Consider the following 18,587-nt stretch of genomic DNA (forward strand, 5'->3'; position numbering starts at 1 on the left):
GCTGTCTGAAGGTCTGTTTGTGGGACAGGCATATTGTAATACAGACATTTTGGATTCATTTAAATTAGTTAAATAGTTTGAGTTGGCAGGAGCAAGTCTTATTTGGTTGTGTTTTGTGGTGTAAATAATATGTTAACTTTGTACAAGTCCTTTCAAAATAGCATATTTTTACAGTAGTGTTCAAAATAATAGCAGTCCAATATGACTGACCAGATTAATCACTGTTTTTGGTATAAATTTTATATTATGTGAAACAATTTATCAGTTGGTGCAGTAGATTCTAAGAAAACTAACAGACTCCGCATTCATGATCTGCATGTTTTGACTCTGTGTATTAGAATAATTAATTGAAAGGGGGTGTTCAAAATAATAGCAGTGTGGAGTTTAATTAGTGAGGCCAAGAAACAGGTGTGAATCGGATGACCCTTACCTAAGGGTGAAGCCAGGACTTGTTGTACATGAAATTCTCCTTGAAAGCTTGAGAAATATGGTTTGTTAGACATTGTTCAGAAGAACAGCCTACTTTGATTGAAAAGTTGATTGGAGAGGGTAAAACTTATAAGGAAGTGCAGACAATGAGGGGCTGTTCTGCTAAAATGCCAAAATGGAAAGCCAAACCAGAGATGTGGAAGAAAACGGAAGACTACCATTTGAATGGATGGACGAATAGCCAGAATGGCAAAGGCTCAGCCAATGATGACCACAAGGATGATCAAAGACAATGTCAAGTTACCTGTGAGCACTGTGACAGTTAGAAGACACTTGTGTGCAGCTAACCTCTTAGGCCTGTTTCACACTTACGTTTATCGTGTCAGTTGGCAGCCGCCAAAAAGGCGGAGAACGGATCCGTGGCCTATGAAACACCAACGGGAGCTACCGGACCGTAGGTGCGCCGGGATCCGCCGATATGGGAATTTTAAAGGAACCGCGCTGAAAAAAAATAAATACCGTCGATATAGCGGGATCCGGGAGTGGGCATCATGCGGAAGCGGGCATCTCGCGGGACCCCGGGAGGTCGTGGTAAGGAGAGAGAGTTGCTCCAGCAGTCACAACAGGATTTGGGGTTAAATCTCCAGCAAGTGGGAAAAATGCGGATCCGGCCACACAAAAAATGTTGCATTGTCCATCCAGTGATGTCAGCGGACGCCAAAATTCTGGCGGATCCGCAGAAATACGGATGCAGCGGACGACCGTCAGTCAAAATCCGCCATTAATGCAAGTCAATGGGGAAAAAAACGGATCCGCCAAGAAAATCGCGGATCCGTTTTTTAGGCAAAACGGCGGATTTTGACTGATGGTGACAAACAGATGTGTGAAACAGGCCTTAGCAAGAAGTCCCCGCAAAGTCTCACGGTTAGAAAAAAAAAAAAAGTACTGAAGCGGATACAGTTGGCCAAAGAACACATCAGCTGGCCTGAAGAGAAATCGAGAAACATTTTGCAGACTGATGAAAGTACAATTGTTCTTTTTTGGGCCCAAGGGCCGCAGACAGTTCATCAGATGACCCCCGAACTCTGAATTCAAGCCACAGTACACTCTGAAGACAGTGAAGCATGGTGGTGGAAGCATTTTCAATTGGAAAACTGTGTGCAATGTTCCCAATGCATGGAAATAAAAACTAGTATACAGATTTTGTAATTACCTCATGTTTTTGAACACACTGCTATTATTTTGAATACTACTGTACTCCAGCACTTGTGCAAAACATTGTTTTGGGGTTTTTTGCATAAAAACATTGTTTATTAAATCACAGGAACACATACCATCCATTTACTGTACTTCTTCCTATCAACGATCCTGCTGCGTACAAAAAATATCGAAAGTGCATAAAATATATTTGTTTTACTTTCACAGAGCAGAAAAACTGCAGCTGCTTAACCACCGACCTATAACAGCCGTTGAAATTCAACTGGTACGTACAGATGTAGCTGGAGGAAAGTTATTTGAACTCCCCAGATTTGTCGCTTCTATTCTTAAAGGGGTTTTCACCACGAACAAAGTTAATTTTAATCAACATTTTCGTTAATAGATCTTTAAATAATAATTTCCACAATTGGATGTGTTTAAGAAAAATGTTCCTGTGCTGAGATAATCTGATAAATGTGCCCCTGCTGTGTACTGTGTAATTGCTGTGTCTGACCGTACAGGAACATGGTCTGATCATACCACAGCTCCTGGGCAAGGGAGGAGGCAAAAGAGTATACAGACAATACAGCATGGGATCACAGATCCACACTAGAAATTATTCTGTTAAATTAAAGAAGTTGTCCAGTGAAAGCAAGTTATCATGTATCCATAGATGATAACTTGTTGAACATTGGAGGTCCAATTGCAGCTGATTCTTTCTGTGAGATATAATATTGCTTAATAACAGGCAGGGAAATGTTTCGCCTCAGAAAAAGAATCCGCTGTGATCCCATGCTGCCCTGTCTGTATACTCCCTTTTTGCTTCCTCCCCTGCCCAGGAGCTGTGGTATGATCAGACCATGTTCCTGCATGGTCAGACACAACCATTACACAGCACACAGCAGGGGCACATTTATAAGATTATCTCAGCACAGGGACATTTTTTTAACATACCCAGTTGTGGAACTTATTTCAAGATCTCTTAATTAAAATGTACTTTGTTCTTGGGAAAGCCCCTTTAAAATCATACAAAGAGAAGGAATTCAGTAATTATTGATGATGCAGGAGGTGAAAGCTGCTCCAAAAGGATTCTCCCATAAAATTAAAGAAAATGCTAGCATATGTAAGTCTTTAATTCATCCCTTTCTGACACTTTTGAGCAGGTTTAATAAGTATTAAAGCCCCAATACAGCAAGACTGGTGTTCTTCACACCAGTCTAGATGAGGAGATAGGAGTCAGAAGACTAGGACAAGTGGTGTACATCTTGGCGTGCTCCTTGCCACAAATCCTATTCCAGTACACGATGATATAAGATTTGAGGTGTAAAGAATGTCGCCAATCGTCTTGAATCTGACAGTGGTGGTCACCATGCCACTGTCCTGCCTCAGCTTTGCCCACTTTGTTGGAGCTGGGTGAAAATGTCGGTGAATGCCATAAGTCACAATACTTTGTAGTGCAATTTGCACCAAAATTTTGCGACTTTTTAAAACTTTTTACAGCAGAATGATGGTGTAAAAGCTTTGATGAATTGGGCCCTAAGACTGGTGCACTTTGCTTTACTCCAGTAGTTTTGCACTATAATTTACGTCATTTTCAAACATAAACAATATTAAATGTTCCATGCTGTACCCATTTCTACTACTACTCCATCCACTTCAATTAAGAAATAGCATGAGTAGTGGAGAAAGTTTTAAAAAGTGGCAGACGATGGTGTACAAAAGGTGTATGACATAAGTTGCGATATTTTATTTGCATAACCATAATGATGTCCCCCATTGTCTGTGTCATAATTCTACTTTCCACTTGAAGGTGGGTGTCATTGAAAATGACAAGTTATTGCAGGTCTAAGGCTACTTTCACACTAGTGTTTTTTAGCGCTGCGCTTCGTGCGCAATAGAAACGCATGCAAAAAACGCATCATGCGTTTTCCATGCATTTGTGTTTTTTAGGCTCATGCGTTTTGACCAGTTTCTAGCCATGTTAACTCTTAAAACGCATGCGATTTCAATTGCAGGCGTTCCCATAGACTGTAATGCGTTACTTTGTCACATTCCGTGCGCATGCGTTTTTTTTACGCCGTTGGACGGACCCAAAAAAGCAACAGATTGCGTCGGGTGCGCCTAGGCGCACACTACAAAAAAAAAGCATGCTCAGGAAAACGCATACGAACGCGTGCAAACGCTAGACCACGCTCCCGCCCTGTTAAACATAGGGGCGCTTGGACGCGCACGATGCACTGCACTAAAAACCGCTAATGTGAAACCAGCCTAAGGGGGAATTGTCCCTCAACGTTACCAAACTCTGAAATCTGCCGTTCTGGGCTCTAATAATGAATTCCGTTAATCTCTACCTAATAGATGGTGGAGGAAAGTGAAGAAAGGCTGACAGAGGATCAGATTGAGCAGCTCATTCACACCATCACTAATATTATTCCCGGGGACCCAGAAGCTGAGGCACAGGAGCAAACCGAAATGGAAGAGGATGGATGACATTGCACAAAAATAATCAAATGTTTACACTATGCACTATTCCAGATTCAGTGTGTTCAGCATTCTGCATGGAAAACTAATACTGTTATATACTAGATTATTATTATTTTATCTTTTTTTTTTTATTAACATATTTGTTATTTTTTGAACCATTCTAAAAACTACTATGTTTTGCGAGTCTCTTTAGTAAATAAATCCAATTTTAGTTACCGACCTGTGTACGTATTTTAACATCGTTGTTGCCAATTGTCTTATTACATCTTGCTGGACCAGGACATGAGCTATGATGTCTACATTCTTTGTTGGTGTTACACTGGTGAATGTTCATTAACTCTGTTGCTATTAATGGGATGGAGCTGTCTCAATAGATATTTTTTGTATTTCCCTTCGTACATTCCTTAATTGGATACAAGAAATGATTTTCCTTATCCAAGGCAACAATGTAGCCAGTGCTTTAAATGAAGGTTTATTAAAGGGGTGACCGATAAGTCTGCAGTCACTCTGACATGAATTCCCCAGCGCACGCACTGTGTGCTACAGGGATTCCTCAGTTTCCGACCCGGGAATGAAAGGTATGTGTAAGTTATACATACCCCAGGCCAGTGGGCCTTGGCCTCACTTCCTAAACTTGTGTAGTTCTGAGGCTGCTGCCCAACCAGTGACCCTGACATCTAGTGGGTGTCGCCGACTAGAGGGCACGGCCTCTCCATACAACTGTATGGAGAGCACGGCCACTCCCACTGGTTTTGAGTCACACCCTCCGGTCCTGGGTCTGAAACCGGTGAATCCCCGCAGCGCTGTGGCGAGTCATAAGTCTACAGTGACAGAGTGATTGCAGAGTTATCGGTTTTCACCGGACAGCTCCTTTAAGTAGATATGTTCCCTGATACAGAAGCACTCCCATTATGTTTTTAACTCCTTTATTGTGAGTATATGCATGTAATGTAGTGTGAGTGTATTAATATACTCACCTACCGCTGCTTTCTCCGGTGTCCAACGCTGTTGTTCTTCTCTTCTCAGTGACGTCAACGTATTTCAGTCTATCAAGCTCACTCTATGCGCTATGTGTGAGCTGTAAGTTTCTATGTAAGATTATGGAGTCTCTGTCTGACACTACATAGGCTTACATTGTAAGGCTGTGTGCCCACGTAGCGATTTTTAAGCATTTTTGCCGCGATTTTCGGCGCGAAAACGTTTAAAAATCGTGTACAGAACGCCCCCCATGCATTCCTATGGCATTTACTCGCGAGATCGCTATAGCAACGCGAGACTGTCATCACAGGTCTCGCAAGGCATCGCTGGGAACGCTGAGGCCCGGGATGGCAGCGCGGGACGCCGGAAGGTAAATATACCCCGATTTTTTTTTTTAATTTTTTTTTAGCATTTTAACATTCTATCTTTTACTATTGATGCTGCATTGGCGGCCTCAATAGTAAAAACCTGGTCACACTTGTCAAACACTATGTTTGACGAGTGTGACCAACCTGTCAATCACTTTCCAAGCGATGCTTCAAATCGCTTGGAAAGTGCTTGAATATCGCACTTGAAAATCGCGATCATAATCGCGGTGAAATCGCGCGGAAAAAAATGTGCGATTTCTGGGAAGGAGTCCGGTTTTCTGTGTGCGTTTTAACACGCAACGTGGACACATAGCCTAAAATGATACTTTGGGGTCACACAGAGCACTGTCTGACCCTGAGAGTCTGCAGAGCGATGATGTCACTGAGAAGAGGAGCAGAACAGCACTGCATCCCAGAGAGAGCAGCAGTAGGTTAGTATATTAATACACTCACACTACATTATATGCACATAATGAATGAATAAAAAAAAAAACTTAATGGGAGTGCTTCTTTAAGGAAAAAAAGATTAAAATATTAATAATCCATCATGGCTTATGTTTAGGGTTCCAAATGTAAATTTGGATAGTGTGTAGTAAAAACAATTGTTAACTTTAACACATGTAATGATTGCGATCCATGCTAAAAACAAAAAAAAAAAACGTGTACCAGACCTGCAGTTTTTAAGTATGTGCCATGCAAGTACAATGGTTTTACAATGCTAAGGAGCCCAGAATTACATACATGGATGGTCATATTCAGCTGAACTGAAGTTGAAAGTTCAGTTCGGCATCCAAACTTGACCCCAAGCCCAATAGAAGTCAGTAGGGGCCCACACTTCGGGGCTTGAAAGAGGCTGTAAAATGGTCATAGTAAGGGCTTAGGGGCTACAAAAGGAAGCAAAATGGGGGTAATAGCGGGTCAATTGCCCTGCAAATACAAGTGGATAGAAAAATGACTTAAAATAACCTCAAACTAAAAATAAGGATCTTGAACCAGGAGGCGGAGGTCCAAGTGGTGGTGTATGTCGAAGAGGCAGGGGAGGAGGAATCCAGTACTGTTTTTGTGGGGTGTTTTTTTAGGGAATTTACTTAAAAGAACACAGAATTAAAAAAAAAAAACTAGAACCAGGAGGCGGAGGTTCAATTGGAGGAGGTGAACGTGGCGGTTTAGGTGGAAGAGGCAGTATCCAACACTGTTTTTGGGGTTTTGTTCTTTTTCTGGGAGGATTATTGTTTTCTTCGTTTTTGTTTTTTAATTCTATGTTTTTAAGTCAGTTCCCTAAAAAAAACAAATCTACGACCAAGAGGTGGAGATCCATGGTGAGAAATTGGTGGAGCTGGACTTGGCAGTGTAGGTGGAAGAGGAGGAGGTAACCAATACTGTTGTTTTCTAATTTGGGGAGGAGGCACTCAAATTAGAAAGTAAGCCAAAGATATGGATAAGACCTGTGGCATACATGCCTGGATCATTTTAATGAATGTTAGCTTCCTACCTCGTTGGCTGTGGACAGACGGATACACGTGTCTGTGATCACACCCCCTGCCATTCTACACACACGTTCCAACCGTACACTTCCTGCAGGGCAGGCCAGCACCTCCAAGGCATAAAGAGCAAGCTCAGGACATGTGTCCAATCTGGAGACTCAGAAGTTAAATGGGGCAAACCTATCAGTCAGTGCGTGGAGACGTACGGACACATACTCTTAATCATGTTGTTATAACGCTGCCTCCTGCTAATACGGACCGTATCAGATGGTGCTGCTGGATATTGTAGTGTGCTGAGAAAGTTTTGCCACATTTTGGCCATGCTAGCCCTGCATTCTGAGGTAGTGGCGGTGCCCCAGCTGCTTTGGCGACTTCCTCTTCCTCAGTCTTGTTCTTCCACTGACCCCCCCACTGTCAGGTGGAAATGCAGTCAGTAGTGCCTCTATCAGCGTGCTCCTGTCTTCACATATTTTGTGATTCAGCTCCAGTGACGGAAGTAATGAGTACATTGTATTTGTAGTGGGGATCCAGCAGGGTGGCCACCCAGTCATCGTCACTGGTAACAATCCGGGCAAAACATCCAGCATGAAGGCCCACTCGTTGGTGATGAAGTGGTGGTCTGCAGAGACTCAGCCGGGCATGCTTCAGCTCATATTCCACTGTTGGCTGCTTCTCACAAAGTTTGTCCAGTATATGCAAGGTGGAGTTCCAACTTGTTGGTATGTTGCATATAAGGCAGTGAGCAGGAAGGCAGAAGTAACGCTGCAGTGCAGACAAGCTAGCAGCAAGCAGTAGGGTGAGAACACCGAAAGCATGCATACACTGCCCACACTTTCAGCAGCACAACAGCTTTCACACATGTGGGTAATATTTCAGGAGGCTCCGCACCAACAAATTCAGCACCTGCTCCAGGCAAAATATGTCCGTCAAACCGGCTAGGCCCAGAGCTGCTACAAGATTTCTCCCGTTGCTATATACCACCAGGCCAGTCTTGAGGTGCGCTGGCACCAACCACTCATTTGTCTGCTGTTTGATCACCTACCACAGCTCCTACAGATGAATTTCAGAACAGCCTGCAGTAATTTACCCTTGTCGGTGCTGAAGTTGGTGATGCAGGTCTGGCTGTGACCGGATGAGGAAGCAGAGTAAGAAGATCATGCAACCTGAACAGATAAATGTCCTGTAAACCTTGGTGGTGGTAGGACATGAGCTAGAACGCCTTCCAACTCTGTCCCAACCGCCACTACATTTATCCAGGGGGCATTTAGGGAGATGTAACATCCCTGGTCATGCTTGCTGCTCCACATATCAGTGATGATGTAGACCTTGCCACTGATGGTGTTGCACAGTGCATACCTGATTTGGTCCCCAAAGTGTGTGCAGGGCAGGGATGACCCACCTGAAAAAGTAGAGGCAACTGGAAGATTTTTAAAACTATCCAACTCCTCAAGCCGGAATGGCAGCATTTCCAAAATTCCTGGCCTTTAAAATACTGTCATTCAGGACCATGGCTCGTGAATGGGTAAGGAGAGTGTTTCCTCTTTCTATTGAGGGATTGGGGAGTGAAGAGATGAACACTTCCATGGGACGGTGTGGAGATGATTTGTGACACTGATGGGTGGTGGTGATGCTGTTGTCACATCCTCGCACGGAGGCAGATGACGTTGTTGATCGTGAGTGGGCGGAAGAGGCCAAGACTGCAGCAGAAGAGGGGGCAGGAAGAGACTCAGATCTGTCATGCTTTTTATGGTGTGTCATCCACTGCACCTTGTGCTTGGAATTCAGATGCCTCATTCAGATTGTGCTCAGGTTCAGAAGATTTATGCCTCTCTTCAGGCTGACAGCACATCGTGCAAACCACCCGTTGCTTGTCATCAGCACATTGGCTGAAGAAATTCCATGCCAGGGAGTTCCTTTGAGTTTGCTTTGGTTTGCTTATTTCCTCAGAGTGGCAGGCAGTAGCAGCCGACGTACTGGCTAGGAGCCGCCCGCTTTTATTTTGCACCCAACTCCCTCTTTTGCTGTGCAGCATGACCACCTCCTCTTTCTCTGAACTGCGCACTTCTCTACGATGGCCTTCACTCTGTGGGGTCTAGGACCTCATCATCCCTGCATCACCTTCCACACGTTCCTTGCCTCTTTCTTCCTTGTTGGCCTACACACTGCAGAAAGATGTTGCAGTTGGCAACTGTGTTTCTTCATCTTTTGAGATGTGCTGTAGTGGTCCTCTGACCATGCACAGTAGTTCTCCCACGTATGCACGCTACAACATGACAAGTGGGTGGGCATCAGTGTACTCATTCTCTTCCACTTCTGGGGCAGGGCCAGGTGGATGGGCCATGGAATCCCAGCCAGCAATATCATCAAAAAGCAGAAGAGACTGCCGCATGACTTGGGGATCAGACTGCTTGGCTGATTTGCAAGGGGGTAAAGTGGAAGCCAGATGACCATGGTACTGAGGTGCAACTCTGCAGGAAACTGGGTGAAAGATAATGCAAGAGAACTGGAGGCACTCTCAGCCATACAATCTATCATCGCCTCAACATGTACGGCCTCACCATTCATGTAGCTGTACTGGCCTCTACGAAATGACGCAAAATGTCCTGTTACCTGTGTGCACCAGTGGAAGGTGTTTCATTTGGGCACATAGCCGGCACAGATTATGACCTCTCCCTGCAGCAACTATACCAGCAATGCCAAGTTAACGTCCCCTATTTGATGCTCTCCTCATTTTAAGTGGTTTTGAGGCACACTGCTCCCACAGACATGGCTGCAGAGTAGAACCATTTGTTTTTATGCACACTACTCCCATAGATGCAGAGTAGTGATGAGCAAACGTGCTCTAATAACGTCTTTTATATGAGTATGCTCGTGCTTGGATAAGGCTGGTTTCACACTAGCGTGCGATCGGTCGCACGCACAATTGTCCCCTATCTTTAAAATGGCGGGCACAGTGTCTAGCGATTGCACGCGTGCCTCAGCGTTTTCGTGCACTGTGCATTTTCCAGGTGTGTGACCAGACGCGCTGGACGCTACATGTTGCATTTTTTGTTCAGCCCAACAACGTTAAAAAATAGCGTGTGCGCACGCAATGCTCAAAAAAATTGCATTATAGTCTATGGGGTCGCTGACGTGCGCACGTCAGCACTTTGTGAGCGCACGCGATTTCAGAGTAAGCAATGTCTAGACACTTGTTTAATCCACCCCCTAAACAAGCAACATTGTTTTGGAGGAGTGTACATAAAAGAATGGGTCTGTAGTGCCAGACCACTTACTCTACAGACAGTCTGCAAGAGATAAGAAGCCCTGGAAGAGAGAATACACCCACCCAGCAAGAGACAAGACACAACTTTGGATAACAACTTCAGCAGCTAAAATGTGAGTATTATAAAATCTATATATGTGTGCTTGTCCTTAAAATATATTATGTACTAATGTTTTTTGTTTTTTTATCCCAGCATGTCTTCTGGATCCGAATATTCCCCATCCCAAGAAGAACTGGCCCAAGCAGAGCGTGAGGTGAGGATATTGCTGCCTTTGTGTAAGTATAGCTGCCTCAACAAATGGGTAATAATTTGCGTTCTTTTACAGACCTCAGCATCGAACCAAGCAAGTGAGGCGGAACAGCGGGAGCAGCCTAGCCAAGTCACGGCGAGGAGATGCAATGTAAGTATCCAGTCTTTGAATGTCCCTTTTTTAACATTTTTTTTCTATTCCTTTTTTTCTGTCCTGTTTTTCATCTTCTATATCTTTCTTCTTTTCTTTTTTTTTTTTCTATTTGATTCTCATCAATTTCCAAGATTATAATATTTTTTTTTCTAGGTTCCACAACAGGATGAAGACATCTATCTCGACAACGAGCACCTGATCCGCCTTGTCCAGGATCGTGTCCCGTTGTGCGACAGCCGTGACCAGCAGTACAAGGACATTGTGATGACCCCGCAGCTCTGGAATGAGGTGGCCGCAGCATTGATGGAGGGCTGGACAGCGCCTCTGCAGCTTCAAAAAGGGGTTTAGTAAGTATTTCTCTGCTGTGTGATGCCGCATTGACTCTTGTTCCTGAGGATACTGTTGTGTTTCCTGATAGAATATATCTATCAGAGAACATAACAGTGTCCTCAGGATCAACAGTGACTGCTTTGTGTTTTTTACTGCTGTATTGATCATGGCAAGAATCTTGATCATGAGGATACTGTTGTGTTTCTTGATAGATATATTCTATCAGGAAACATCCTCAGGAACAACAGGGACTGCATTGTGTATTGTAATGCTGTATTAATCATGCTTTAACTCTTGCTGCTGATGATACTGGTCAGGGGCGGACACTGACAGCTTGGGGCCCCTGTGCAAGAAATGTGTCTGGGCTCCCCTCCTTTTATGGCGTCAAAGCTACATGTGTACATACACATATATATATATATATATATATATATATATATAGATAGATAGATAGATAGATATTATATAGCCACATATACATACATGTGTATATATATATATTACATAGTCTCCTTTATTATGTATATTGCTGTCCCTTACACAGTGCCCTCTCTTATGTACAGTACCGTCCCTTACATATTGAATTATATAGAGCCCTGTTTTTTTATTACATACCGTCCTGTCTTGTTAGCTGTATAATGCAATGATGGCTGATGGAGCCTGGTAAAGCTTCCTTTCTAATGAAGGAGCTGATGGACTGGTAGTTTGGTCACCAGCTGCTCCATCAGCAGTCATTTTATATCTAACAAGAGAGGGGACTATGTAATAAAAGAGGGCACTGTAAATATCAAAATTAACAAGAATACACTATGTAAGAGACAGCACTATACATAACAGCAGAGGAAGCTATATAATAAGGGACGGCACCATATATAACTAGAGAGGATGGTACGTAATAAGAGATGTGTTATACATAATAAAAGAGGAAACTATGTAACTAAGGGTGGTGTTATACAGAATTAGTGAGTCCACTATATACTAAGGGACTGTGTTAGACATAGTGAGTACACTATATACTAAGGGACTGTGTTAGACATAATAAGCGATAACGTCTTCCTCCACCTCCCCCTGTTCCTAAGGCCATTATAAGTCCCCCTTCCTAACATCCCAATCCCCCACACCCCTCATTGTCCTCCTCCCCTCGCATCCCATTATTGTCCTCTCCCCCACCCCATCATTGCCCTCTTCACCACCTCCATCATTTTCTTCTCCCCCACCACTATCTTTGCTTTCTCCCCTACCACTCCCATCATTGCCCATTCCCCCACCACTCCCATTATTGCCCATTCCACCACCTCCATCATTTCCTCCTCCACCACCACCCCCATTATTGCCCTTTCCACCACCACCAGTGCATTCTCCCACACCACCCCATCATCATTTCTTTTTCCCCCACCACCCCATCATTGCCCTCTACATCACCCTCATCATTGCCTTCTCTCCATTACCCCCATCATTGCCTTCTCCCCATCACTCCCATCATTGCCTTCTCCATCACTCCGTCACTGCCTTCTCCCCATCACTCCCATCATTGCCTGCTCCATCACCCCATCACTCCCATCATTGCCTTCTCCCCATCACTCCCATCATTGCCTTCTCCCCATCACTCCCATCATTGCCTTCTCCCCATCACTCCCATCATTGCCTGCTCCATCACCCCATCACTCCTATCATTGCCTTCTCTCCATCACCCCCATCATTGCCTGCTCCATCACCCCATCACTCCCATCATTGCCTTCTCCCCATCATTGCCTGCTCCATCATCTCATCACTCCCATCATTGCCTTCTCCCCATCACTCCCTTCTCTCCATCACTCCCATCATTGCCTTCTCCCCATCACTCCCTTCTCTCCATCACTCCCATGATCCCATCAATGCCTTCTTTCCATCACCCCTCATGGCCTTCTCCCATTACCCCTCATTGCCTTCTCCCATCACCCCGGGCATCATGACCTTCTCTCCTCATCGCAGTCTTCTCCTCATGTCCGCATCTCCTCCAGGGCCAGGCTCCACCTACACACACACACACAGACACACACATACAGACAGACAGACAGACAGACATACACACATTCACAGACATACACATATACATACACACACAGACATACATACACACACACACACACACATACAGACATACACACACAGACATACAGACACACACACAGACATACAGACACACACACAGACATACACACACACAGACATACACACACAGACACACACACACACATACATACACACAGACATACACAAACATACACACATAGATCATACATACACACATACATACACACACACAAGTGACTGACTGACCTGCGGCTGCAGCCACTGGCCGGCCGGCGCCACAGGCACAGTGAGTGAGACAGTCTGTCTCCTCCTTTCCTCCCCCACAGCAGCAGCGCAGCACAGCGTGACTAACGCTGATATCATCTCACCTCAGGGCTGGCTCCTCTCCTCCTTGCGCCTGGCGCTCCACATGGCTAATTTGAATAATAAGCCATGCGGTGCTGGAGGGGCCCCCTGGGCCCCCGTGCAATGCACGGGCGGTAGGTCCGCCCCTGATACTGGTGTATTTCTTGCATGATATATTCTTGCAGTAAACAAACCATTGTCCTCAGGATCAACAGTGAATGCATTGTGTATTGTAATGCTGTATTGATCATGCTTTAACTCTTGCTGCTGATGATACTGCTGTGTTTCTCGCAAGATATATTCTTGTAGTAAACACAACAGTGTCCTCAGGATCAACCGTGACTGCATTGTGTATTGTAATGCTGCATTGATCATTGACTCTGCAAAAACTCTTACTGTTTCTCTTATTCATTCTCGTCTTGACTATTGTAACTCTCTTCTAATTGGTCTCCCTCTTACCAAACTCTCCCCTCTCCAATCTGTCTTGAATGCTGCAGCCAGGATCATATTCCTCACCAATCGTTACACTGATGCCTCTACCTTGTGCCAGTCATTACACTGGCTACCCATCCACTCCAGAATTCAGTATAAACTTATTACCCTCACCCACAAAGCCCTCCATGGCTCAGCACCATCCTACATCTCCTCCCTTGTTTCAGCATACCACCCTACCCACGCCCTCCATTCTGCTGATGACCTGAGGTTAGCATCCTCAATAATCAGAACCTCCCACTCCCGTCTCCAAGACTTTACACGTGCTGCGCCAATTCTTTGGAATGCACTTCCCAGGTCAATACGATTAGTCCCCAATCCCCACAATTTTAAGTGTGCCCTGAAAACACATTTATTTAGACTGGCCTATCGCCTCAACACATTAACCTAATCTATCCCTGTGTGGCACAACCAAAAGTTTTACCATAACTAGGTTCCCCGCATCATGTTCCCACATGCTTTATGCATCCATTAGCCCTCTGTGTCTGTACTGTTACACACTTAACATTTTGGCTGGTCCATACAATCAGGGCAACTGTTACCACCCACCTTTCGTGTCTACCTCTTTCCTCATAGACTGTAAGCTTGGGAGCAGGGCCCTCATTCCTCTTGGTATTTGTTATAATCTATGTGATTATTGTTATGCTGTAATGTCTATTGTCTGTACAAATCCCCTCTGAAATGTAAAGTGCTGCGGAATATGTCGGTGCTATAGAAATAAAATGTATTATTATTATGCTTTAACTCTTGCTGCTGATAATAGTGGTGTGTTTCTTGCAAGATATATTCTTGCAGTAACACACCAGTGTCCTCAGGATCAACAGTGACTGCCTTGTGTATTGTAATGCTGCATTGATCATGCTTTAACTCTTGCTGATGATGATTCTGGTGCGTTTCTTGCAAGATATATTCTTGTAAGAAACACACCAGTGACCTCGGGATCAACAGTGACTGACTGCATTGTGTATTGAATTCTTTTGTGATGCCGCATTGAATGTTTGCCAAGTTCACTCAGGTGTGTGTGATGATACAGATGTTGCCATCAGTGCATTGTATAACGTTTTTTCTTTGTTTTTTCAACAGTGAACAAAGTCCGCACATGTTGGCGCTCGATGAAGGACCGCTTCAACACTGATGTTCGTGCTGAGGGACAGATTCGCAGTGGTTCAGCGGCAAGGACCAGAACAAAGTACCGCTATCATCGCGAGTTGGCTTTCCCAAGACCGGTCCTTGCCACCAGAGCGTAAGTATTATATATACATATATTTTTTTATTTATTTATTTATTTTTTTTAAATAACCTGTGCTTTTTTATTCCACAGCTGATGCTTCTTGTAAATGCATGATAGTAATGTTTTACTTTTTCTTTCCACAGCACCTGGAGCAGCACCCTGCAACCTGTCCCTGGAGCGGTCCTTCATCGATCGACATCGGACCCGTCCTAGCCATCCGACAGCCAGGAAGCATCTTGCAGGTCAGCAACACGGACAGCTGGTGACCAGGAAGCTGGTCAATCAGGTGTTCCCCTGTCCCAGGTCTCTGCCACTGGTTATACGGGCACTACCCGCCAGCGGCAGTGGGCCTCGGACAAGCCTCTCTTGCCCGAGTTCATGCACTTGAGCGAGGCCTTTCATGCCAGCCTAAAGTCGCTGTCAGACAGAGTGGAAAGCGGTTTTACCCACATGGAACACCGCTTCCACTCTGTCGACCAGCGCCTTGACCGGCTGGAGGCCGACCTCAACAGACCAGCGCACCATTTCTTTGATAAAATTGAACGGGGCATGACGGAACACCTTAGTCCTGAGCAACAGCTGAATGTGTTACAGGCCTGCAACACTGCTTACTTACAGGCTATGCAGCAGAATCAGTATGTGCAGCAAACAGTGGTGTCATTCCCACCTGTGCCACCACTGACTCACTTCACCACAGTACCGACTTCTGCTGCATACCACTGCACGGCCACCTGCATTCCTAGCCAAGTCGCACACCAATGCCGAGTGCTGCTGGACACTCCACCCCCGCCACCACCATGGCAAGTGCTGCTCCTGTCTGGAGCACCACTACCGCCACCGTTCCACCATGTTGGAGCACCGCCACCGCACAACCAGCTTGGGCCACCACCATCTATTCTCCTGGTCGGAGCACCGACACAACATCTCCGTCTCGGAGCACTGCCACCACTCAGCATCAGCATGGGAGCACCGCCACCACCCCTCATAATTCCAGGGGCACCTCCACCACTCCTCATCATAGGAGCACTGCCACCACTTCGCCTCCTAGGAGCACCGCCACCACTCCTCATCATAGGAGCACCGCCACCACTTCACCTCCTAGGAGCACCGCCACCACTCATCATAGGAGCACCGCCACCACTCCTCATCATAGGAGCATCGCCACCACTCCTCATCATAGGAGCACCGCCAACACTTTGCCTCCTAGGAGCACCGCCACCACTTCTCCCACAAAAAGCACCAAGAACACTTCTCCTTCTAGGAGCACCGACACCACATATTCTCCTTCAAGGATCACGCCACCGCCACCACCGAGCAGCAAAGGGGTGACCCACATTCCCTCTTTTTCTCATCACGGACACGGTCCACCATCTCCTGGCGGTCAAGCAATGTAAGGCGGTCACACGGTGGTAGTCGGTACAGGCAGGTGACTCCTGCCCCAAAGAAGCACAAGAAACAAAAGACTTTGTTTGTCACTCCCCCCTCTCCTTCTAATGTTTCTCAACCTGCCTCCATTTCCATCCCTGAGCTCCCTTCCCCCACTACTTTAGTCGCCCCTTCACCTAGAACCCCTTCCTCAACTTCCAGCCATTCCTCGTCTCTCCACACCCCCAAAGTATCCCACTCTTCCTCCAAACGTCCTTCAAAATATTTATTTTTTAAATAAATGTGCAATTCTGCTTTCACAAAATACGGTTTCATTAATGTGTCTTTCGCCGTCTACACACACTGCGCCGTACACACAGCGCGGTACACTTTGCGTTTTTGCCACCACATAGCTCCATTACTAACACATGTTTCTTGTGTCAGTCTTGGAGATATGTGTAGTCAAAAACCCAAATCTATATGAATTGTATTTTCCCCACCAGTCAACTAATATTACAAAGACTGTCTAGAGGATGGTGTTGAGTGCAAGGCGTATCTATTGTTACCTTGCCAGGTATCATCAAAAGTTAACTGACTATGGTGTGTTTTTTTACCATCATCATTTAACTTTTTGTGATACAAGGCCAGGTGATTCTAGATATACCTTGTAATTAACCACATCCTCTATTCAGTGTGTGTTGATAAACTGAGGAGATGATGGGGAAAATACATGCCATATGTACAATACCCTGCCCTAGTATCACACCTGAGCAGGTGAATACACATGAGTTTTAACCTGCAGCGTCGCTTCAGTCTGCATATATTTCTATCTGACTGTAGCGATGCTGCAGTTTACCTCTTATGTGTATTCTCCTGCCCATGTGTGATAACCTTCTGAAGTCAGGATGCGTTACTTTTGGCATCCTCACTTCAGCATGACACCAGGCCTGGGTATTGTAGAAGTTGTATAAACTTTATTATGTCTACAGTCTGCGTTCAAACTGAAGCCACAGTGATGATACTACAAATAATATTTATAGTCACTGCGTTGGGTGTCATAATTAGTGACGGATGCTACTGCATTCCCAAATCACTATTTTTAACATCAGGCCAGGTGACACAATTTAGTTGTATTTCCACCGTCGCAGCAAATTGAACTCAAAGTGTAGAGATGATAAAGATCATACAACTTGTGTGTATGTATAGTCACCTGGTCAGGAGTACTAGTAAATTCATGATGCACAAAACACAGCATCATGAATTCACTGAGCCAGTTGATTATTGTATTTAAGTGTAAAAAGACAGAGTGCACTCGGTACAGGTATCAACACAGGTTTTTTAGTAACATACACACAAAAGAAAACTTTGTTACACCATTTGCTCTTGCCATTCCACCCGTCCCACATCTGAGTTGAAGTAAGCTGCAAACTGGTCTCACATTTGGCCAACTTCAACGAATGACCTGAGAGGGTGCTGAGTAAATTCAGGCAATGGATTAGGAGCTGCATCATCGAGTTCAAAGTTCGGGTGCTCTCTAACCATCACAAAATTATGTAGAACCACAGGTCTTCACCACCTCATCTACTGTTTTCAGTTTCAGATTAATGGCTGTGCCAAGAATGCGCCATCTGGAGACAAGTATACCAAAGGCACACTCAACCGTTCTTCTCGCCCTGGTCAGCCTGTAATTAAAAATTCTTTTGGTGTGGTCCAAGTCCTGGCTGGAGTAGGGTTTGAGCAGGTTTTGGCAAATCTGGAATGCCTCATCTCCAACCATTACAAAGGGCTGTGGTGGACCTTCGGTGTTGGGAAGAGGCCGTGGCATGTGGAAATTGAACTGGTTGCCATACAACCTCCGGCCCATGTCAGAGTTCTTAAAAGCCTGGGAGTCATTCCCACGGCCAAATGCACCAATGTCAACTGCAACAAACATACATTCTGCATCCGAAATGGCCATGAGTACTGTAGAAAAGTACTTTTTATAGTTATAGTACTCAGAGCCTGTTCTTTTTGGTTTTATAATACGGATGTGTTTCCCATCAACGGCACCCAAACAGTTTGGGAAATTGCAGACTGTCCAGAATCTTTCAGCAATTTCAAACCACTTTTCCACGGTGGGCAGGGGCATAAATTCGGGACAGA

At 45.0% G+C, this 18,587-nt stretch overlaps 2 protein-coding genes across 4 annotated transcripts in view; both read left to right on the plus strand.

The window, feature by feature from the left end:
* The window catches only part of CRCP (CGRP receptor component), a 112,773-nt gene that overhangs the window by 35,236 nt on the left and 58,950 nt on the right, over nucleotides 1-18,587 (plus strand). Inside the window, exons 5-6 of one of the 2 annotated variants that reach the window (XM_073558926.1) lie at nucleotides 1,855-1,912; nucleotides 3,985-4,327. In XM_073558926.1, coding sequence (XP_073415027.1) covers nucleotides 1,855-1,912; nucleotides 3,985-4,116 — 190 coding nt within the window. In that variant the 3' untranslated portion in view covers nucleotides 4,117-4,327. Of the gene's footprint in view, nucleotides 1-1,854; nucleotides 1,913-3,984; nucleotides 4,328-18,587 lie in introns of those variants that run through there. The other variant, XM_073558928.1, reaches the window with a different exon arrangement.
* Nucleotides 4,393-16,770, plus strand: LOC141069410 (uncharacterized). 2 transcript variants are annotated; one of them, XM_073558925.1, is made up of 5 exons: nucleotides 4,393-10,459; nucleotides 10,532-10,606; nucleotides 10,763-10,956; nucleotides 14,933-15,092; nucleotides 15,224-16,770. In XM_073558925.1, exons 1-4 carry the CDS (start codon nucleotides 10,400-10,402, stop codon nucleotides 14,982-14,984), a joined length of 381 nt encoding a protein of 126 aa, XP_073415026.1. In that variant the 5' UTR covers nucleotides 4,393-10,399; the 3' UTR covers nucleotides 14,985-15,092; nucleotides 15,224-16,770. The 2 variants fall into 2 exon arrangements, with proteins under 2 accessions (XP_073415026.1, XP_073415025.1); XM_073558924.1 differs by lacking the exon at nucleotides 4,393-10,459 and having other exon boundaries at nucleotides 10,592-10,606.

Source organism: Dendrobates tinctorius, unplaced genomic scaffold (assembly GCF_039654945.1).
Source record: "Dendrobates tinctorius isolate UK_male_01 unplaced genomic scaffold, ASM3965494v1 ptg000263l, whole genome shotgun sequence".
NCBI lineage: Eukaryota > Metazoa > Chordata > Amphibia > Anura > Dendrobatidae > Dendrobates > Dendrobates tinctorius.